Here is a 19,194-nt window from a genome sequence, read left to right as displayed (position 1 = left end):
TAACTAATGCAACCTTTGTCCTTTCTGAAGATGAGTTAGTTCTGAAGTGATTGCTAGTAGCTAAGAAAATCCTATCTTTTCTGAAGTTAAATTGGATAGCATATTGCCACTATTGCGGTAGCACTAGTGGCACTAGTAAATTGCCATTATTTAGGAAGGTTTACTTACGGAAGAAAATAAAATTAATAGATGTTATGCTTAGTTCCACCAACACTGTAAGGGCTATCACTTCAAGGGAAGAGAACTGGTGAAAATTCAGTGTGGTTATTATACATGACGTGACAGGATTCAAGAAAATTGTTTCCATATTCTTGGACTAAAGCAATTCTTTTTTAAAAGACAATAGGCAGGCAATATGAAGCATCACTTCATCCAAATGCAACAAAAATTCCTTATTTTCCAATGCTTACCTGTCATTTCATCCAAAAATAACTTATTACATACCTGATCTTGGCAAAGCTCTACTCTCTTTGTAGGGTATGTTTTGCCAAATTTACAGGCACTGATGTAAGTAATAATGTAGGCAAATTCTGTATAATTAAGGTTAACTACGGTTTATCATAATCACAGTGATCACTGCTGTTGTCTACTTCTAGGAGTCACTAGATGAGACTATTTTCAATGTTAAAAGAAAACAAGAAAGCAACTTCTCCCTTGCCCCCAGCTCCATCTCCAAATATAGCCTTATCAAGCAGACAGCAGAAAAACACAGGATTACTGCCTTACCTCAATTTTTTCCCATATGGTTTCATAATTCTCTTGATGTTGTATATCTTGCATGAGTTGATGAATTAAAGCTGATTTATTTGAGGCGGAAGTCTCATTCTCAGTGGGATGAGTGACAGCAGTCCTGTCTGACTTTTCTTCAATGTATTTCTTAATGCAAGATACAGGCATAGAAAGATCTTCATCAGAGAGAATATCACTGAGAGGTCCAGATTCAATACTGTCACCCAAGGAAGATACTATATCACTTGAAGAGCTTGGTGAAATTCTACCTGTTTTTTTGTGCTTTTTTACCTGGTACGTTGGATACATTTCTGAATCTGAGTTCATTTCTGACAGCTCCCAGTCATCAATGTTTTGAATGGTTTCTCTTCTGGGCTTTTGGGGCAGCAGCTTTGTCAAATTTTCTAGTTTTAAAGCCAATACTTCAGTCTGTTTGAGATGTGAAGGAAGTGCTAAATATTCATCAGATCCATACCAGACCTCACCATCTTTACTGTTTGTATGACTATAACTTGGTGATGAGCAGAAACTTTTATTTTTCTTTCTCCTCAGTAAAAGAGGTGATGAGTTGATAAGTTCTGAACCAGCTGAGGAAGCACTCTTTTGGCTATGTGTTGGTGAACTAAAAGGCTCAGTTTTACCTTGTGATTGCCTGCTTGGGTCTCTCTGGTTACAAGAATCTGATGATGCAGAAGTAGAATCTGTTTCTGTCCCCTCAAGAGACTGAGAGTTATGAGAATCAATCCCATTTTGTAGAGAAGAACGTCCCCTTTTTTTGACTTGTATTGGTGGAGCTGTTTTACACATATGTCCAGATGTTCTGCCAGCTTTCACTTTCTCTGAAGCATCATGAGACTTCTTGTGCTTTGATTTTTCTTTACAGGTGTAGTAAGCAGGTTTCCCTGGACTTACAGGACTGTCCTTAAAGTGATTATTTATTGTGTACTCAAGATTTCTATCACCTATTTTATTTAAGCAATCATATGACTGACTAACTGCAGATGGACTGTTAGTGTAGGGTGACTGTAAAGCTAGGCAAAGCTTGGACCTATCTGGTGGATCTAACAATGAGGGTGTACTTCTACTCATTTCATTCTTTACTATCTGAGAGATTTGCCTTTTAAAATCATTGGTTTCCATATAATCCTTAAACACATCATCTTTCAGAAATAGACCTCTTTTTGGCAATGTAGGCTGTGTAGGGGAATCTTCATTATAGTTAAAGCAGTCTCTTATGGACCTTTTAGGAGTTGAGTTTTCACAGTGAGGATGTTTGATTTTTTCACCAATGAGCTGAGGAAGATTGCATTCTGGTTTCTTTGATGTGGAAACTGTTTTGCTGTCAGTTGATGAGACACCATCTTCAGAGCAAGGGTCTTTAGGAACAGAGGAATTTGCAGGAGGACATGATAGTGAAAGCTCTTTGGGTGCTTTCCTCTCTTTGCTTTCATCTTCATCTTCTGCCAAAAGAGATAAATGGGTTTCTTTCTCATTTAATGCCTCATTACACTGGGGAGCAATGGAATCAGTTGCTACTGCAAGTAAACCCACGCTTCTGATAAGTCCTGGAAAGTCCTTATCCATCTCACTGTAGTTCCAGGATTCAAACGATTTTGCTTTACCTTGGCTGGAGGTCATATCATCCAGAGCACCAAGCAAATCCTCACTTGGACTGTAGTCAGATAGTTCAAATGCAGTAATACCACAATCCAGCGACAAGTAATTTTGAGAACATTTGATAGTTAGCTGTCCAGAATCATCAACTTCTGTTAAAGAGTCAAGACGATCCTGAAATAGACAAAGAAATAGTACCTTTTAGAAATTTAATTTTCATATATAACACACACAAGGTAATGAACTATCAACTTCTGTGTTTCACTACCTAACAGCTAGAAAAGCAGCCATCGCTGAACTGCCAATAAGCTGAAAGCAGACTTAAAAACAAAAAAGCCAACATTAGCTCAGGTGGTTACAATGACTATTTAAACATATAATAAAAGGCAGAAACTCATGTTTTAGTATTCTAACTTTGGGTGCCTAAATCAGTATGCTGGTCTGTATTCCCAAGTTTGGTCTTCATAACAAATATTTTTCAAGCAAACTCTTACCTAAAGAAGGTGTAAGTACCCCACAATCTCATGATAAACCACGTGGACTATGGTCTGAACAAGAACAGTCTTAAAAAAGAAAGCTATTTTTTGCCATCTTCTATAAACGTGTAAAATTTGAGCCTTGTACTCTGTCCACCCCATTTGTATTAGTTAAAGTAAACATGCAAAAAATTCCTCTAGTTAAAAATATTATTTATAGAAGAAAGATTAGAAAAATATTTATCAACCAAAACCTTGGACTTTGAAAAATATCTTTTATTTAGCATATTCTAACCAAATGTAGAACCTATGCCACAAACTGTATATCAGTAGTCCAGAATTAAAAGGAGAAGTTTCTATAAAACTGTCAATTTTGTATTTTGGAGCTGCATTTATTAAGGAACATGATGAATAAAAAATTATCAGTATTACAGCTGCTTTTTTCCTCTAATCTCAAGAAAAGATTAGAAACTGTAAAGCCATATGTAAATCAAAACCCTTTCCAAGGCCCTAGGGGCCTTCATTTCTCCTGAGTAATGAGCTCCATTCCCTCATCTCTTAAAACAGTGTTTATTAACATTAATAAAATTTACAATCAGATGCATTAAACCATCTTGCTCAGTCATTTCCTAGGCAGCCTCTTAAATGGGTACTTCAGAGAAGCGTTATTTAACACCAGTATTAACATTGTTTTTATTTCAGGAAAATAATATATTTAATTATTTACACAACTACCAATAGGAATGCCTTACTTCAAAAAATCTGCTTGTTCACACATAGCAATATTGTAAAATTCTGTAAATACTGTAAAATACCACTAAAAAAAAAAAAAAAAAAAAAAAAAAAAGCTGTAAAACTCTTTGGGTTGTATTTGGGTTGTATTTCCAACACCTTCTTGTATTTATATTTAAACCAGCACAATTCTGCATTTTTTGACTCTTTCAAATAAGCTAAAATAATTTGTAAGGTTGTTTCTACTCTGAATTTACCATCTGTTAGAGAATTTTAGGATTCATTGTATATTATATTATATATTATATATTAAGCTTATACTGATCCTTTCCATATTTTCTCTCTTTATCAGTTGTGAAATAAAGCTCACAGGTTAGGTTAAGCTAGACAGAACTCAGGCTGCACAGACCTAGTTTTTCTTTCCTTCTTATCTACCTTTGGGTAAGTCCTAAAGGAGAAAAACATCCTTCAAAATATTAACTCTGAAGTTCTTATTTTAAAAGTTATTTAAGTATATCCATCATGGCCAGCTGCCTCACTGGTTCCTATTCGATTTCCTCCAAGCCACAAAACCTTGCATACCTCTTCCTGCAGCACCCAATTCTGTACGGCACTGCTGAGATAGCCAAAAGCACACTTACTATCTGCCCAGCTAATTACTTGGATTCCTAAGCAATCCAGTACAGCCTGTGCTACATACTTCCACACTTTGGTAGCCGCTTTACAAGTATTATCCCTGTTGATTACATTGAAGCTAGCTTGTGCCCATTTGTGCTTGTCACAGCTACAGTGTAAACAAAGCCCCAGCAGGACTGCTGCCCACTCAGATGACTGGCTAGGGGCTCCATGAACCGAGGGAGCAGTGAACACCAACTAGATGTGATTGTCTTAGTGAGCACGAAAGAAGCCTTGGCAAGTCACTTCCATGGAACTCCTCGGTTAATGTTGGCAGTCAGAGCCACGCTGAAGACAGCTGACTTACGGAGCGAGCCAAACATTTTGTGAAATGGCAGGTTTGTGGACTACAGAAAAGCATAACATTTGCTCTACTGGATTGGATCACATTTCCATCTAGCCCAGTATCCTGTGTCTGCAGCAGTTCCAGACATTTTCTGCTGAGCTGAGAGACATGGGTGTGCCTACATGACCCTTCCATGTATCTACCTGCACCCCCAGCTGCTGCCAATGAGCAACATAAGGATTTTCTTTTCCAGAGGATATCATTTTCTTATCTTTTCTTAGTTTCTGCATTTGTTTTTGAGCACATCTACACTTTCCACCTCTAAGTGTCCTAAGGTAGTAAATTATAAAATAAAAGTCTTTGCTTTGTGTGAAAATATACTTCTATTAACTACAAACCTGGAAACTTCCAGGTCTTCTAGGAGAAAAAATAAGCTTTCATTCCCTGTTCATATTCCCAAAGAACTGAAAAGTAGGAAAATGTTTTTGCAAGGAAGTGTTGTTTGTATGGGCAAAAGTTCCTAGTTTTGCTCAAGCAGTTTCATTATCCACATATGCCTGAAAATGCCTAATAGATATGCTTCTTGTATCGTGAGGCAATTGGTCCTACAATGTAGTCCTAGCTGGGGAAGGATACAGGGGAAACACAATAAATAAATAAATAATGGAGGTAAATGACAGCAGATACAATTTTCTCTACATTATCTTATATTTATATATTTCAGTCAAAGGAAGCCACTACTATTATACCTGATGAAAAGCTTGAATGAATTAAATGGCTTGAATGGTTAAAACCAACAGAGCAGTTTCTGTGAACCTATACAAGCATTAGAATATAAACTTAATATTAATATTGTGCCCCTGCTATTGCTAACCATTAATTTTACTAAATATTATTTATGCCTTAGTTGGGAGTAATTAAAGAATTGTGATAGGATGTATTGTCTTTTTTATTACCATATAAGCCTATCTGGCAACATTTTTTTCCCCCAATCAAAAATAATCCAACCTTCACAAGTCAGTCCTCCCCTTTTTGGGAGGGATGTTTTTTATAGCAGGTATAATCCGATCCATATGGGACATTCTCTCTCTCTCTCTTTTTTTTTTTTTTTTATCTGAATCATCCCCTTCTTTATGTCCTGAAATCACCATGCTCATGCCATAAACTAATGACTGCACCCTAATTCACCACTCCAGATGTTCCAACAGGCATGGATTTCCTTCAGACTTGCCAGAGAAGGTTTACGAACAACAGCAAAGCAGAAACTGAATCTGAAGCACCAGGTGTGTAGACATCAGGAAGAGGGGGTGCGGAAGGTGGGCCTGGGCATATCTAAGTATTGATTTCAGGACCACCCACTCTGGTGTAGCAAAAGCACATATAAAACTCATCAGGGAGTAGAAAGATATGTATGTTCTCTTTAAACTTGGGAGATCTGAAATGAAGGACATCTTTAGGGGACTTATGACTTCCTCTGTAACACAGGTTACAGAATCTGACTGCACTGATCTAGATGTCTCTTTCTGTAAATGCTTTTAATCCTAACAGAAGCATTTTATCCTAATCTTAGGACTTTCAGTGAATGAAAAATCCTCTAAATGCTGAGGTATTTTCTGTTAACCACTAATTATCCCCACTATTAAAAATGTGCATCTTCTTTCACTTTTAAAAATTGGGCCAGCAGTGTTCCTCTAATTAAACTAATTCAGTAATAATGTGTTCAAAGGAAAAGGTACTTTAGCTAAATGAATCCAGACTTAGAAACCATTTACATGTGTGTGGATTCAACATTCCATTAGAGGGAAAAAAGCATGATGCATGCATAATTGTTTCAGGCAAAATGTGTGATTGTTTAGAAACATATGGCAGAACAACCACTCAAACAAATAAAAGTCCATGTCCTCAGCTTTAAAGCAGTATTGACCTAGCCTGACAAGTTTTGGAAAACATTGTACAAGTCTCTGTATGTAAGAAGGGAAACGCCCAAGCTTTTCATTAAAGAATTCATTGCATGTAAAAACTGGGTTTTAAATTGGATGTGAACCTTCAATTCAGGAGTGAACAGACCATGGACTTTGGATGAGATGCCCCTCTGTAAACGTTTTCATTCCTTTATGAAAAATATTTCAACCAGGAAATAACATTGTTTGCCACTAACATAATATTTCTGAAAGTGGCCTTATACTGGTACTTCCTTTAACTTGGTTCAGTGAGAACAGATATCAACTGAAGATAGTGAAGACATGCTCTTACAAAATTAGTACCAAATACCTAGATGTCAAGTCAGCCATCCTTAAAATTGTCATCCTAGCAGTTTTAAATGCACAACAGGGACAAGCTGCTTCAAATACAGATGAAATTCTCAAAAATGCTGAATTTAGTTACTGTACCTCCTTCGTCTCCTCAGAAAATGCTTGCAGAATATCAGTCTGCCTGGTGTAGTTTCCATTGGCGTCTTGTAGCCCCTGAAGAATACGCTCTCTCAGAACCAGAACAGAAACACGTAGCTGGTGCCAGAGTAGTTGCACTGTATGGATATCAACTATCACGTTGACAGAATAAGAGAGAAGCTTCAGGGAAAACTCAGTCTCTAGTAGAGCATGAATTTGTTCAACGTGATCAGATATATCTTCACAAATATCCTGTAATAGAAAAATAAAGTAGGTATTAAGCTACAGGCATAGTCCTTCCCTGGATCAGCTCTACTTGTCAACCGCTTTTTATTAAATGCAAAATAGCTTATTTCAGAGAGGAAAGGTAATGCAATTAATAGACCCAGCATTCCCTAATTCTTTTTTATTTATTTATTTATGGCAATGCTACAGCAACTGAACCAGCAGCTGTCCTGTTTGACTCAGTAAGCACAGCATACAGTACAGGAGGATGGCACAACAAGACCACATGAATCAACAGCAGAAAAAGAACACTGTAAAGTGACATCCTAGAAGACAAGCAAGAGGAGTGAAAGTGGTAAGATTGCCACAACCAGCCTCTCTCTCTCTTTTGTGTTTTTTTTCACTCCTCCAGTTAAAACGTGAAGAATTTGATCTGTGCCTCCATCAACGAAATTATTTTAGACAGAATTTCCCTTTAAAACCACCCTCCATAGCCAAGTAGGGCAAAAGTCTGGAATGGACTCAATGGGGATAAGCTATTTCTGATTGCTGCAATGAGAGCTCACTAACTTTTGCATAGACTTGTTCTGGAGTCAGAACTGAGCAGAAGAAATGGGCAGAGGAGGTGAAAGGCAGAGAGGACAGAAGCTGTGAACAGTTGTGTCGAGAAAGCAGAAAAGAAAATTTAAGTTACAAGGTTATAAAATAAAGATTTGGATAGGATTGTATCCTCCAAATTTAACAGTTAAGGTCCCAGATTTCCAAACTGTGCTGCATACAGTGTAAAATCTTTACAGTCACAATCTGCTCTTAATTGTGAAAGGATAAATTCAACTAGTACAAGACTTTAAAGAACATTTAGGCAGACACTCCTGAGTAACCAACACTTTAACAATTCAGTTTGAAAGCTGTGTAAAAAGCATGCTATAAGCAAGTAAGGAAACATAATTAAAATATTAAAAACATAGCACAAGAGACCAGTAAAAGATAGCATATACATACATAACACCAATAATAATTAAGAATAAATGATATAATTTTGATCCATTTCAAATTTGCTTTCCATCAAAGCAATACTATCAAAAAATTACAATAAAAGTTTGTGTTTCTGATGATACTCATCATTTTGTACAGCATGAGACTAACAAGATATTCAGTGAAGCCAATTCCTTCTAAGTTGATAATACAGTACAGTAATTTTTATCAGCTCAGATCTGACATCTTCAGTCTGAAAGTAAAGCCAAATTATTGAATGTGCAGTTGTTTGTACGTAAATTAAACTAAAATCAAATTTGAAGTTAGTATTAAGAAATAAATTTAATACAACAAATTGGAGATTATTTGCCCCAAAGAAACTATTATGTTTGAGTAATATGAGCATTTTAATATCAGCATTTAACTCATTTTAATAAAACCCTGACAGCTACATCAAGTCTCTTGCAGGAGTAGCTCCCAGAAATGCCAGAGGAGAGCCCAAAAACACTGGAGTTTCAATGAGCAGAGTTAAGACTCTGCTCATTTAGGGGTGCCTTGAGAAGGAGCCATTATCTCCTTCCTCAGTCATGACCAAGTGGTCATGACAACCAGCTGCTGTATTTTGAATACCAGCTGCTGTATTTGCAAGTACAAAGTGCACAGCTTCACCTGGCAATGCTCAGGGCTGCAAGTGCTTACAGCTTCAAATAGTCACACACCACCAGGTAGGCAAATTGACTTGAGAGTTACCAGATCAGTGCACTAAACCTATTCTACAAACACACAGACTCAGCTAAAACTCTCAGTAAAACCTTTTCCAAACTTTCTAAAAGATTATTATACATTTATTGAACCACAACTGTAACATTATTGGGAAATACAGCTCTATTACTATGTTGTTTCAAATATTTTAAAGAACATTGTAAGCAAATTACTTTGACTGAATTTGCATTCAATTCCCTAATGATGTTCATGTCTTTTCCTTCTGGTCATAAAGCAGTTTAATTTCCAGTTTCAGTGACAGGACACTGCACAATAGCTAAGTTTATAAATTAGATTCAATTTGTATAAATGTATTTCATATATCTTCAGCTGGACTACTCATGTGGTTATGCCAAACTGCAAAATAAGTTGTCATTATTTTCTAGCTTCTAAAGCTCACAGCCACATGCTGAATTCAACTTCCAGAAGGATTCTCAAAGAGTTTTAACATGGAGGTCCTCTAACAAGGAGCAAGTATCTCCTGCCAACTGTCAAATAATGTACAAAAAATATTGACTAATGAATCTAGGTAATACTGTGAATCAAGAGTTCAATGCCATACTTCGAACTAGTTTTCCCTAGAGTTGCTGTTACTGTAGCTTCAACAGCATCTCAAGTTTCAGAAGTAGACAAACTTCCCACAGCAACACAGAAAAAGTTGTCCCAAAATGGAAATGCCAACACCACTGAAGGTGTGAAAGAAGCATAAATTCAAGGGCATATTCTGTTAATTTTTACACAGCTTGTTATAAATTGCGCATTTGCCTCAACAATCAAACTCCAAAGTACTTTACAGCCCACTAAGAGCATTACAGCAGCCAAATCCTTTATGTACTAACAAGATAATTAACCTGTCATGACAGGTTCAGTAACACGGAGAACCTAAGGCTGGAGTCGTCAATATCCAAGTAGAGGTCACGTACTCTGGCAGAAGTCTATAATGCAGAGCATGATCTTAAAATGTAAGACTACCATCTCAGTCACAGTGAAACAAAGTGCCAGCTCTTTAAAGGATTTAGGACGCTATTTTCTGAGTGGCTGGATAAGCCCGGAAGGAAATCGAGTCCCTCCACATCTTTTCTAAACCCTGAGCTCCATTTTGCAACTTTTCCCTCCCAGCCCTGGAATTAGCACAGTACTGAACTTCTGTCACTGTAGCCTTGTCTTTACTTTCATGGGAGAATATAAAGGACATTTTCCTTTCCTGACAAATACATTGACATGACATGTTTTCTACCTTGTGTTTGTTTTTTTTTTTTGTTTTTTTTTTTTTTTTTGTTTTTCTTTTCTTTCTATTAGATGAAAATCTGATCGAACAAGTCAGGAAGTTTGACTTAATTTGCAGCAGGGCCAGGCATCAATTTAAAGGGATTTAACTCCCCTATTAATAGCTCCAGATACTCAATGTCCAGAAGTCCTGGACAAATATCTACAATGCATGCACAAGTCAAATATGTCCAGGTCACATTGCCCATTATGTATTTGCTGTGCAGTCCACCTGAACACACACTCCAAGTCTGAAGACTAGCAAGAACTGACTGGATTGACTGCACGCTTACAGACGGGTAGCATCAATACAACAGTCTTACCGAACACACTAACCCCTTGTGTGGCAGCTACTGGTAGACCTGCAGCCCCTGCACACACTGTACTTGGCCATATACTTGGCCAGACTATTAGGTATTTCTGGAATAGAATCTCAGGAGCCATAATTTCCTGTTCCCACATCACACCACATTGTTTTCATGAGTGACCCTTCCGTTTCAGATGAATCTGTGGCCATTTTCATATGAACTGGATTTCATTTCACTGGAGACCGGGTTCTTGGATAAAATGGATGAAAACTGGGTCTGGAACTCCATCTTGCACAAGATCTGGAAAATTAGTCTCCTGTTGCTATCCCCCTTTCCGTGTTTTGTAACTGTCATATAATGGCAGAAGGTGAAGGCTGAACAAAGGACAGAGGAATAGTTATATAAGGCTCACATCAGCCCTTTGTCAATAGAAAACGATTATGAAAAATGATGACTTCTGCCATACTGCTACTGCTACTTAGTCCTTACTGCTTACTGCTACTTATTCCTTAGCAGAAAAGTATTAGTAAGTCTGCAGCCTATTTACATGCTTTTTCTTTATACTTGCCTGGCAAAAAATAGCATATTGCACGGAAACAATCTCAAATCTAGTTGGTAATACCTAGTACACTTTCTTACTACTGTATGTGGTATTTAGATTTGCATGTAATTCAGCAAAACATAATCTAGCACAGCTATGAATGGAATATTTTTCTTTAATAGTGAATGTAGTTTCAATACTGCATGGAAATGTCACCAGTAATTCCGCTAAGAGCAGAAGTAAGTCATTTGCTTTCAAGAGAATTCAAGGTCAGTATCTTTCCTGTTAAAACTGCAGAAGGAAAGATATTTCCAGACTTTATTCAAGTCTTGTGTTCAACAGTGGCACTTTTGAAAAGTAGAGATGCTCATGGCAGGAATTTTTTTAAGATGAGTAGGAAGCCAGTGCAACTTACTAAAATTGTGGGGGAAAAACAATGCTTCAGAGAAATTGACTGTGATAAAGAAAAATCTTGCAACAGATAGTAAATTTGAAAATAAAAATGAAAGCTTATTAGACGTCCTTTGTCTCAAACAACTGGTATATAACTATTACAGACCACGCTGCTCATTCATTGCCAAGGGACATCCTTTTCAGACACTGTTAGTTCAGTTTTGCAGTGATAGTATTCTGCTACAATTTTTTGCACAGCAAAAGGTGCTTCATCCCCTCCACACCTTACACCCAGTTAGCTGCACAAGTCTGTATCAGACTGAATGCAACGGTGGCCTCATACTGTCACAGACACTCACCTGTACATAAGCGATAATATACCTGTTGTAAGTCCCTGATTTGATTGAGGCTCAAAATTAAGACCTGGTACAATGTGCCCTCATTGTCCTCATTCTTTCTAACTCCTTGTAGGTGATTTAGCATTAAAAATAATAATAATAATAATTGTCATGTGTCCTTATTACACGTTGTATTTACAAACAAAGAAGAGAGCAGTATCATAAGACACTACTGAAATGCTGTAAAGATTGCCAGTGGTTATTACCAGAAGTGGTAGATAGATAAAATAAACCATATACTTCTAAGTGAAAAAAGTTTTATCTGCTAGCATCTCTCTCTAAATACACATAGCTCTACATCAAGTGCAGTGATACATAGCCTACAAATAAAAACATAGAAATTCTTATCTATTTTATCAATAGGTAGTTTTATTTTAGGAGCTGTTATAGACTGAATTTTAGAAATCACTATTTCCAAATGGACTTTTTGCAATCATTGATCTCAAACATCCACTCAGCATTTTTATTTCTGCACTACATCAGAGTGGTGTTACAGTAAAAGTTTTGTCATCCTTCATGAACTATCCCGTAGCACGGACTGTGGAATTTCTTATGCTACAGGGGCTGCATCCATTTGGCTGCCAACTGCCCACTTCACTCAGTCTTCCAGACAGCTGATCACGGAACTTGCAGCTGCTGAATCCATCAGCTAGCTCATAGCTCTCCACGTCAACTAAAATAGCCTCAACTGCAAACACTGCAGTAGACAAAGAAAAAGTGCATAAACAAACCCTCCAGAGTTGATGAAAGCTAAGCTTTGATGTTAACTGGAAAAAAAAAGAAAAAAATCTCTGCTCTTCAAGAAATTCTGTTACAACATACATGAAACTACAGAAAGATGAAAGATTACAAATATGTTGCTTTAGAGTTAATATCAGCAACAGAGAACCTATGCACACAATTTCTTTCCTTTGATCTCACAGTAAAACCTCAGTAGAAAAAACAGATTGCCATTCAGTCTTACAACTACTGTACATACAGAACAAAAATTATGATTTAAGAAAATGTCTATTCACTTGGTCTTTCCTTTTAAGTACATTTTAATTCCTCAAAAGACAATTTCTGATCAGAATGTACAAATGTTTTACTTCAGAAAAAAAAAATAAATCTGCCAAAGAATTTTTACATTTCTTTTTTTTTAGCGTACTTGCAAATTATGAATTAAACTCACTCTGCAGGATTTTATATGTATATATAAAGAACACGAAAGAGTTTTCATGGCTAAACAAATAAAATTTTATAGCTTTCAGCAAGTTATTTTTCCTTTAAAATATACTCTTTTCACAACAAGAAAGTTTTTTTCATGTCTACCTGGTTGTACGTCTAAGTGGTTTTCTAATAAGGATAAAATTGTTTTCTTCTAATTTGCTTTATTATTGAAACCTTAAGAGCAAACATGATTTGGACTTTTTTGCAGATGTTTTTAATATATGATTAAATCAAAGGAAATAGCCATGCATGACAAATCCAGAGTTTGACCAAGCAAAAACAACTGCCACAGAAAGCTCTAGACCCACTGCAAGTTCTAAGCCAGATAGTTGAAGTTCTTAAGCATGGTAGCTGGTGTCACTGCAGCATTCAGGGGCTAGGGGAAATGAATACAATTTACTGGGTGAAGAATGCAAGAGCTACCAGGGGGCTCCAAGATCACTAGGTCATTGACCCTGCCTCCGGCAGCTTGAAAACATAGTGGTCCTCAAAGTAAGTTTCTTCACTCTCATAATTTATCTACTACTGAAAGTAACTTTCTCTGGTGTGCCTTTTTTTTTTTTTCAACATTATTCTCTTTCCCATTTGTCTTTTACTTTACTGTCATAATAAGTGAGAGACAATTTCATCATTTCAAAATTCCAGTAAGTAGTATACTTTTAGCAAAAGTACCTTTTGCTAAAATTCTCAAACTCGTTGAAATATGGCAAAGCCAATAGTTTGGAAGATGTCTTTTCATTGCAGAAAAATCTTGTGCCTCCTCCTCCCCTCCCCCCTTAAAGAGCTCTGTTTTTAAACTGATTTCTTCAACATAAATTATCAGATATTGCAGGTGCCTGCCTGCCTTGATACACTTGATCCATTTTCTGTTGTGCAAACTTTACTACTATAAAATGCTCAAAAAAGTTTTCAAAATAATTATCTAGTCCAGTGACCTCTAAGCAGGTACGTTTCTGCAGTATTCTGTCATTTCCAGATTCAACTGAGTTACATTCTCATATCCCCGTGTTTCAAAATAATGTGAAATAGATGTCAAATCAATAGTTCTTAGACAGAACTGATAAAACAGTAATGGTTTTCCTGGATTGTAACAGACATGGAACTGTTCTGTAATAATTTATTAGTAGCTTATGCACCATGTGTTATTAGGATATTTATTGTGCAAGTATATCAGTCTACTATTGGTCTGCAAAGAAAATGACAGCAAGAAGGGAAGATGTGATATCACTCAATAAGCACTTCAGGCTTCTAAATAACGATGCCTGAAACATTAATTGGGAAGCTCCTGTCTCAGGATTCCAGCAGCTTGCATTTGTGTTGCCATATGGGCCACTGCTGGGGCCAAGGGTTCAAACATACTGTGAAGAAGCAAAAGGGTTCTTTTGTCAAGGAGGGCAGTTGCTGCTGGAAGATATTCCAGCTAACTTCCAGAAGCAGCTGCAGTGATGAAAAACCTAGGCTAGCCTGTACCTTTACTGCAGGAGGGGTTGGCTGCAGAGGAGATAGACTGCATTCAAACATTTATTCCCCTATTAAGCTTTAGTTTAAAAAGCCTTTTTGGTCACGGCCTTCACCACAGGCCAGATTCTTAAATATAAGGCATTGATCGGCCCATCAAGCTTCAGAGAGCTGATGCACAAAAATACAGCCATAAGGCCTGGGACACGATGGAACTAGAGAACTATATCAAAAGTTTACAGCAGTAAAATGAGAGACCTCTGAGAACTTCTGAAAGAGTAGCACGTAATAAATCTGGGATAGACATTTCCAGGATGTTCCTGACATTTGTAAAATTGATGCATGAATTTCATTTGTGTAAGAGACCAAACATAATAACTGAATATGACAAATAATTTGACATGGAAGGTGATGTGACATCTGTAACCCAATAATGCTTTTACATTATTGAATTTCCACTGTTTCCACTGTGTAATGTCCCTAAAGTTATGGCCAGCAAACCATTTGAAACCTTCAGAATAAGACATATTTGTGCGCACCTCATAATTAGCCAAGATCAAAATAATCAGAGACTCTATCTCCATTGAAGTTATCACTATACAATATATCTTCGATGACTAATATACAACTTATCTTACTTCAAGCAAGTAGAGCATACTGATTTTTAGTGGCTAAACTTTCTTTTTTTTTTTTTTTTAATAGTGTGTAAAAAATATTTAGAAAATTGGTATAAAAGGTGGCTATTGAAATCTGAAACCTGAAAAGGTGCTTATTGAAATCTGGTTTTGTACTGCATGCTGCAAGACAGTCTGGCACAGCTACTCTAGAGCAGTTTTTCCTGCAAGAAGACAGACAGTAGGTACCACTGGGGAAGGGGAAAAAAAAAGGAAAAAAAAAAATCAGCCTTTATGAAAATCTAGTCAAGCAACTGGTAGTAGAGGCAAGTTTTGAGAAACAGTAAGCATTTTCCAAATGCCTACTCATCAGACTTGGCTAATAATATATGCCTTTTTATCTTGCACTGATCATTTAAGATGACAAATAAATGAGAAAAAAAATGATGAGGTAGCTTTATACTAAGTGCACTTGTCATATATATTCATATGTACTGAAATGGGAAAGCGAAGACTTCTTAATACATCCTTCAAATACCTTATAGATCTCTTCACACAAGTCTGTACTTTTTCTGCAATAGTGGAAATATGCAGAGTATGTCTTGCAGCTCTCATACGTGACTACCTTTATTCATTCTGTTTTAATTCTTTTTGCTGAGCATTTCCTTGCATTCTTCAAGCCATATATACTAAGTGAAAGTTTAAAAAAAAAAAAATCAAACAGGTTCAAATTACCGTGAAAATTGCACATGAAAACCGAATATGCAAATCAAAGGGCATCTTACTCATGGTAGCCATATACACTGTGCAATAGCTACGACTGCCTCATAGCAGCCTGGCTGAGGCCAGACAGTTATTCATGGTTGTTTTTTTGTTGTGTTTTTTTTTCCTGTCATTTCATAGAATACATACAGAACTTGAATATGGTAAATAATCACATCAGCTGTGTGAAGAAGCAGAGAGAAGACCACTTCTATTGATCAGAACTCTCATCATTTGATCTGCAGATAACTGTAAATAACTAGCAGAACTCAAAGTTAATGCACTAATAGTTCAGTAATTTTCCAGTGAAATGGTTATCCTTTTGAAAACACCAAGTTTTCAAAGCTTTATGCAGCTAGCCTGTTACTCTGACAACTCAGCTTTAAATATATCCTGTTCTTATTCTCTCCTCATTTTTCATTTGAATATTTGGAATTACCCTCAACATGGAACAAGTCAATTTCTAGAAGTCTTCAAGGTTTCTGCAGGGCCCTAAAATGTTTGTTGTTTAAGCTCTATTTGCTGATAAACAAATCTCTTTATATTGTTCATATAAGAAAATAAATAAGTGCCATTCTCTTAAGATATTTACAGTTTCCAGTTTATAGCCTTTTTCAGAAAGATTCCTGTTCCTCCTAAACTTAATTAGGACCTTCAGTGGAGATGAGCTGCTCCTAAAGAAAAATTCCCATTTGAGACAAAAGAGAAACATCTCTTGTTGAAATACAGAAATTTCATTATTGAAATAATTAAGTTTCAAATAACAAAGCATAATCCCACAAATAGCACAAAATGTTTTAGGCACCAACAAACTACTGAAATGTGAGACACATCAAAATAAATGAAAGGATCTGCAAGTTAACACATGAAAAATAAACCAGTCCTTCTGTACAAACATGCAGAACACAAGCGAAAAATTTTAATCAAAACATTTTGACTTCCTCAAGCCAAAGAATGCTAACCTCGTTCACTCTAAGGCTCGGTGGCTCCAAGAGCATTTGAGAAAAGACGGTAAGACTTGCCACTCTCTTGTCAAACCCTTAATATGGTGACAGCTCTTTTCTGGAACAAGTCAAAAGTGAAGAGCTGCCAAGTTTTCTATAATGAAAATTCATAGCATGGCAGGAAGTTTGCAAGATAAGGGCTATCTCAATGCAACTCAAACTCCAAGAGCTTCTGTAGCGCGTTTTTGAATTTGAAGTTCTTTTCCAACAGTCATTGTTGAGGACAACAAAAAGGGCACAACTCTTGTCTTTGGGCAGATTTTACTTTATTAATACTGTTGCTCCCTTTTAGGTTGTTCATTAAGAGCCAACGTTTAATCTATGAACCCTTATGGGGATCACAGATTTATTATTTTTTTTTGCTGTTTCAGAAACATGGAAAGATCGTATAATCTTACAGACTGTCCTGCAGGCTGCTCACATGGAAATGACCTTCCTGCCCTCTCTTCAGAATGCCAAGTGTTCAAGTCAGCTGGAAAGCTCTTGCAGGTCCTCCAATGAGTTAGTGACAAGTACAAAGCACTCCAAGTGTGTGGATTTACTTCCAGTAGTCTGAAACAGCTACCACCTACCCAGTATACCAGGAGGACTATTTCACCCTGGGTATCACTCATTCTCTATTACAATAATCAAGGTTAGAATAGATATATGTGTGTGTATATATATATATATATATATATATATATATATAAAAAAGCACATATATATATATATATATATATATCAGTGCTTTTTGTCTTTTTTTTTTTTTTTTAAGTACAATAGAATAAAATAAAAATAAATAAATAAATAAATGTGTTTGCTACATCCAGGAAGAACATTTTGATAGACTGGAACAAAGCACAAGTTATTATTTTATAAACTTGAAGTCTTAAGTAAATGAAGAAATAAAAATGTAAGTTCTAGGAAAAAAGACAAAAGGAGAGCAGACTGAACCTTGAGGACATTTAAAATGTACAATTTACTAATATTTTTATTCTGATTTGACTTAAAGTGCACAAAGAATTTTTTGATGTACTTTGAACAATGTTCTAACAGGCAACTCAAACCCTGTACTATGATTACTAATTAGAAAACACATTAGGAATTATTACTCATTAGTGTGCAAATGGTACAATATAGGTCATGTACACACAGAGAATGTTCTTGTGTTTCTTGGCCTCAAATGTAATAAAGACAAAAACTAAACAAAAACCCTAACCTAAGACTACAAAGGGAAAAATATGGTAGGTTTTTACAGGTGTTTTTGAGAAAGAATATAATGGAGGTTAAACTGGAAACCTGAAGTTAGGGGATAGGTACGATTGTAACACGTGTGAACTATCCGGACTACTTTAATTGGTTTTAGGCAAGTATTGAAATGCTTACTGTAGATTTTGCATATAAAAGCAATTAACATATGTTATCTGGTAGTTTTTATTATCTGATTTAGTTGATCGATTCCAAATCTCATTGGCATCCCACAGGTAGCTTGTGGTTAGTAAAGATTTGTATTTAAAGATTTGTGTGTGCTTCTTTTCAAACAAAATAAACCATAAAAATCTTGAAGTTCTGATTAGATGTAAATAGCAGAATATTGTATAAATATCAAATGACCAAAACTCATTTTATACCATATCTGCAGTCCTTTAACAAAAATATTTCTAACATAATCCAATAAAAATAGACACAATGAAGCATGTATTTCCAATTAAATCAGAATCTAAAACTCAATATCATTAATAATGGATGTTTGTTCAGACTATTTATAAGATTCAGAGTGCTAGAGGTTAGTATTTTAATACTCTATCAAGAACTAAATATTTTATTTAAAAATCGGACAAAACATTGCTGTTAGAAGTACTTAAATTTAGAAACAGGTTACAAGACTGTATAGTTTGTGCTATGCTCATACATAGGTTATTCCAATGCAGTAATTCCAGGAAGTCAATTTGTGCTCTAGCAGGATAATTCTCCTAAAAGTGCCAGTTTTAGCTTTACAAGAAAACTTCCTGGTGTAAACCACTGGCAGGCCTAATGGCTGTTAAGATGTTCATGCTTCTTGAGAAAGTACACTTGTGCATTACAGAGTAGGACTGAAGTGCCTTGAAAGAAGCAGTAAATGAACAGTACTTTTTAAATATTTATTCATTTTTACGTATACACAGTATGTATAAGCAAATATTTTTATTACATGTTGCTACCCGGAATAGGATCCTTGATTTATAAAGCACTTCACAGTCAGTGTCATCCACATCTCTAAGCAAGTCAGCATGACCAGTGTTTGTGGTTGAGACAAATTGTTATGCTGAGGAAGAACAGTTTTATCTACCAGCAGCCTTGCATTTCTTTATATGTCATTTCATTTTGATCTCTATACAGAGATAAGTTACAAACT

General features: G+C 36.1%; 1 protein-coding gene across 8 annotated transcripts in view; it reads right to left on the bottom strand.

Moving 5' to 3' along the window:
* The window catches only part of AKAP6 (A-kinase anchoring protein 6), a 281,531-nt gene that overhangs the window by 177,764 nt on the left and 84,573 nt on the right, over window positions 1-19,194 (bottom strand). For all 8 annotated transcript variants that reach the window (XM_038179113.2, XM_038179114.2, XM_038179115.2 and 5 more), the window contains 2 exons: window positions 6,903-7,154; window positions 727-2,517 (listed from right to left, as the gene is read on the bottom strand). In XM_038179113.2, the coding sequence (XP_038035041.2) occupies window positions 727-2,517; window positions 6,903-7,154 (2,043 nt within the window). The remainder of the gene's footprint in view (window positions 1-726; window positions 2,518-6,902; window positions 7,155-19,194) is intronic.

Source organism: Anas platyrhynchos, chromosome 5, assembly GCF_047663525.1.
Source record: "Anas platyrhynchos isolate ZD024472 breed Pekin duck chromosome 5, IASCAAS_PekinDuck_T2T, whole genome shotgun sequence".
In the NCBI taxonomy this organism is placed as follows: domain Eukaryota; kingdom Metazoa; phylum Chordata; class Aves; order Anseriformes; family Anatidae; genus Anas; species Anas platyrhynchos.
Note: the sequence above shows the minus strand (reverse complement) of the source record. Positions and strands in the feature narration are given on the sequence as shown.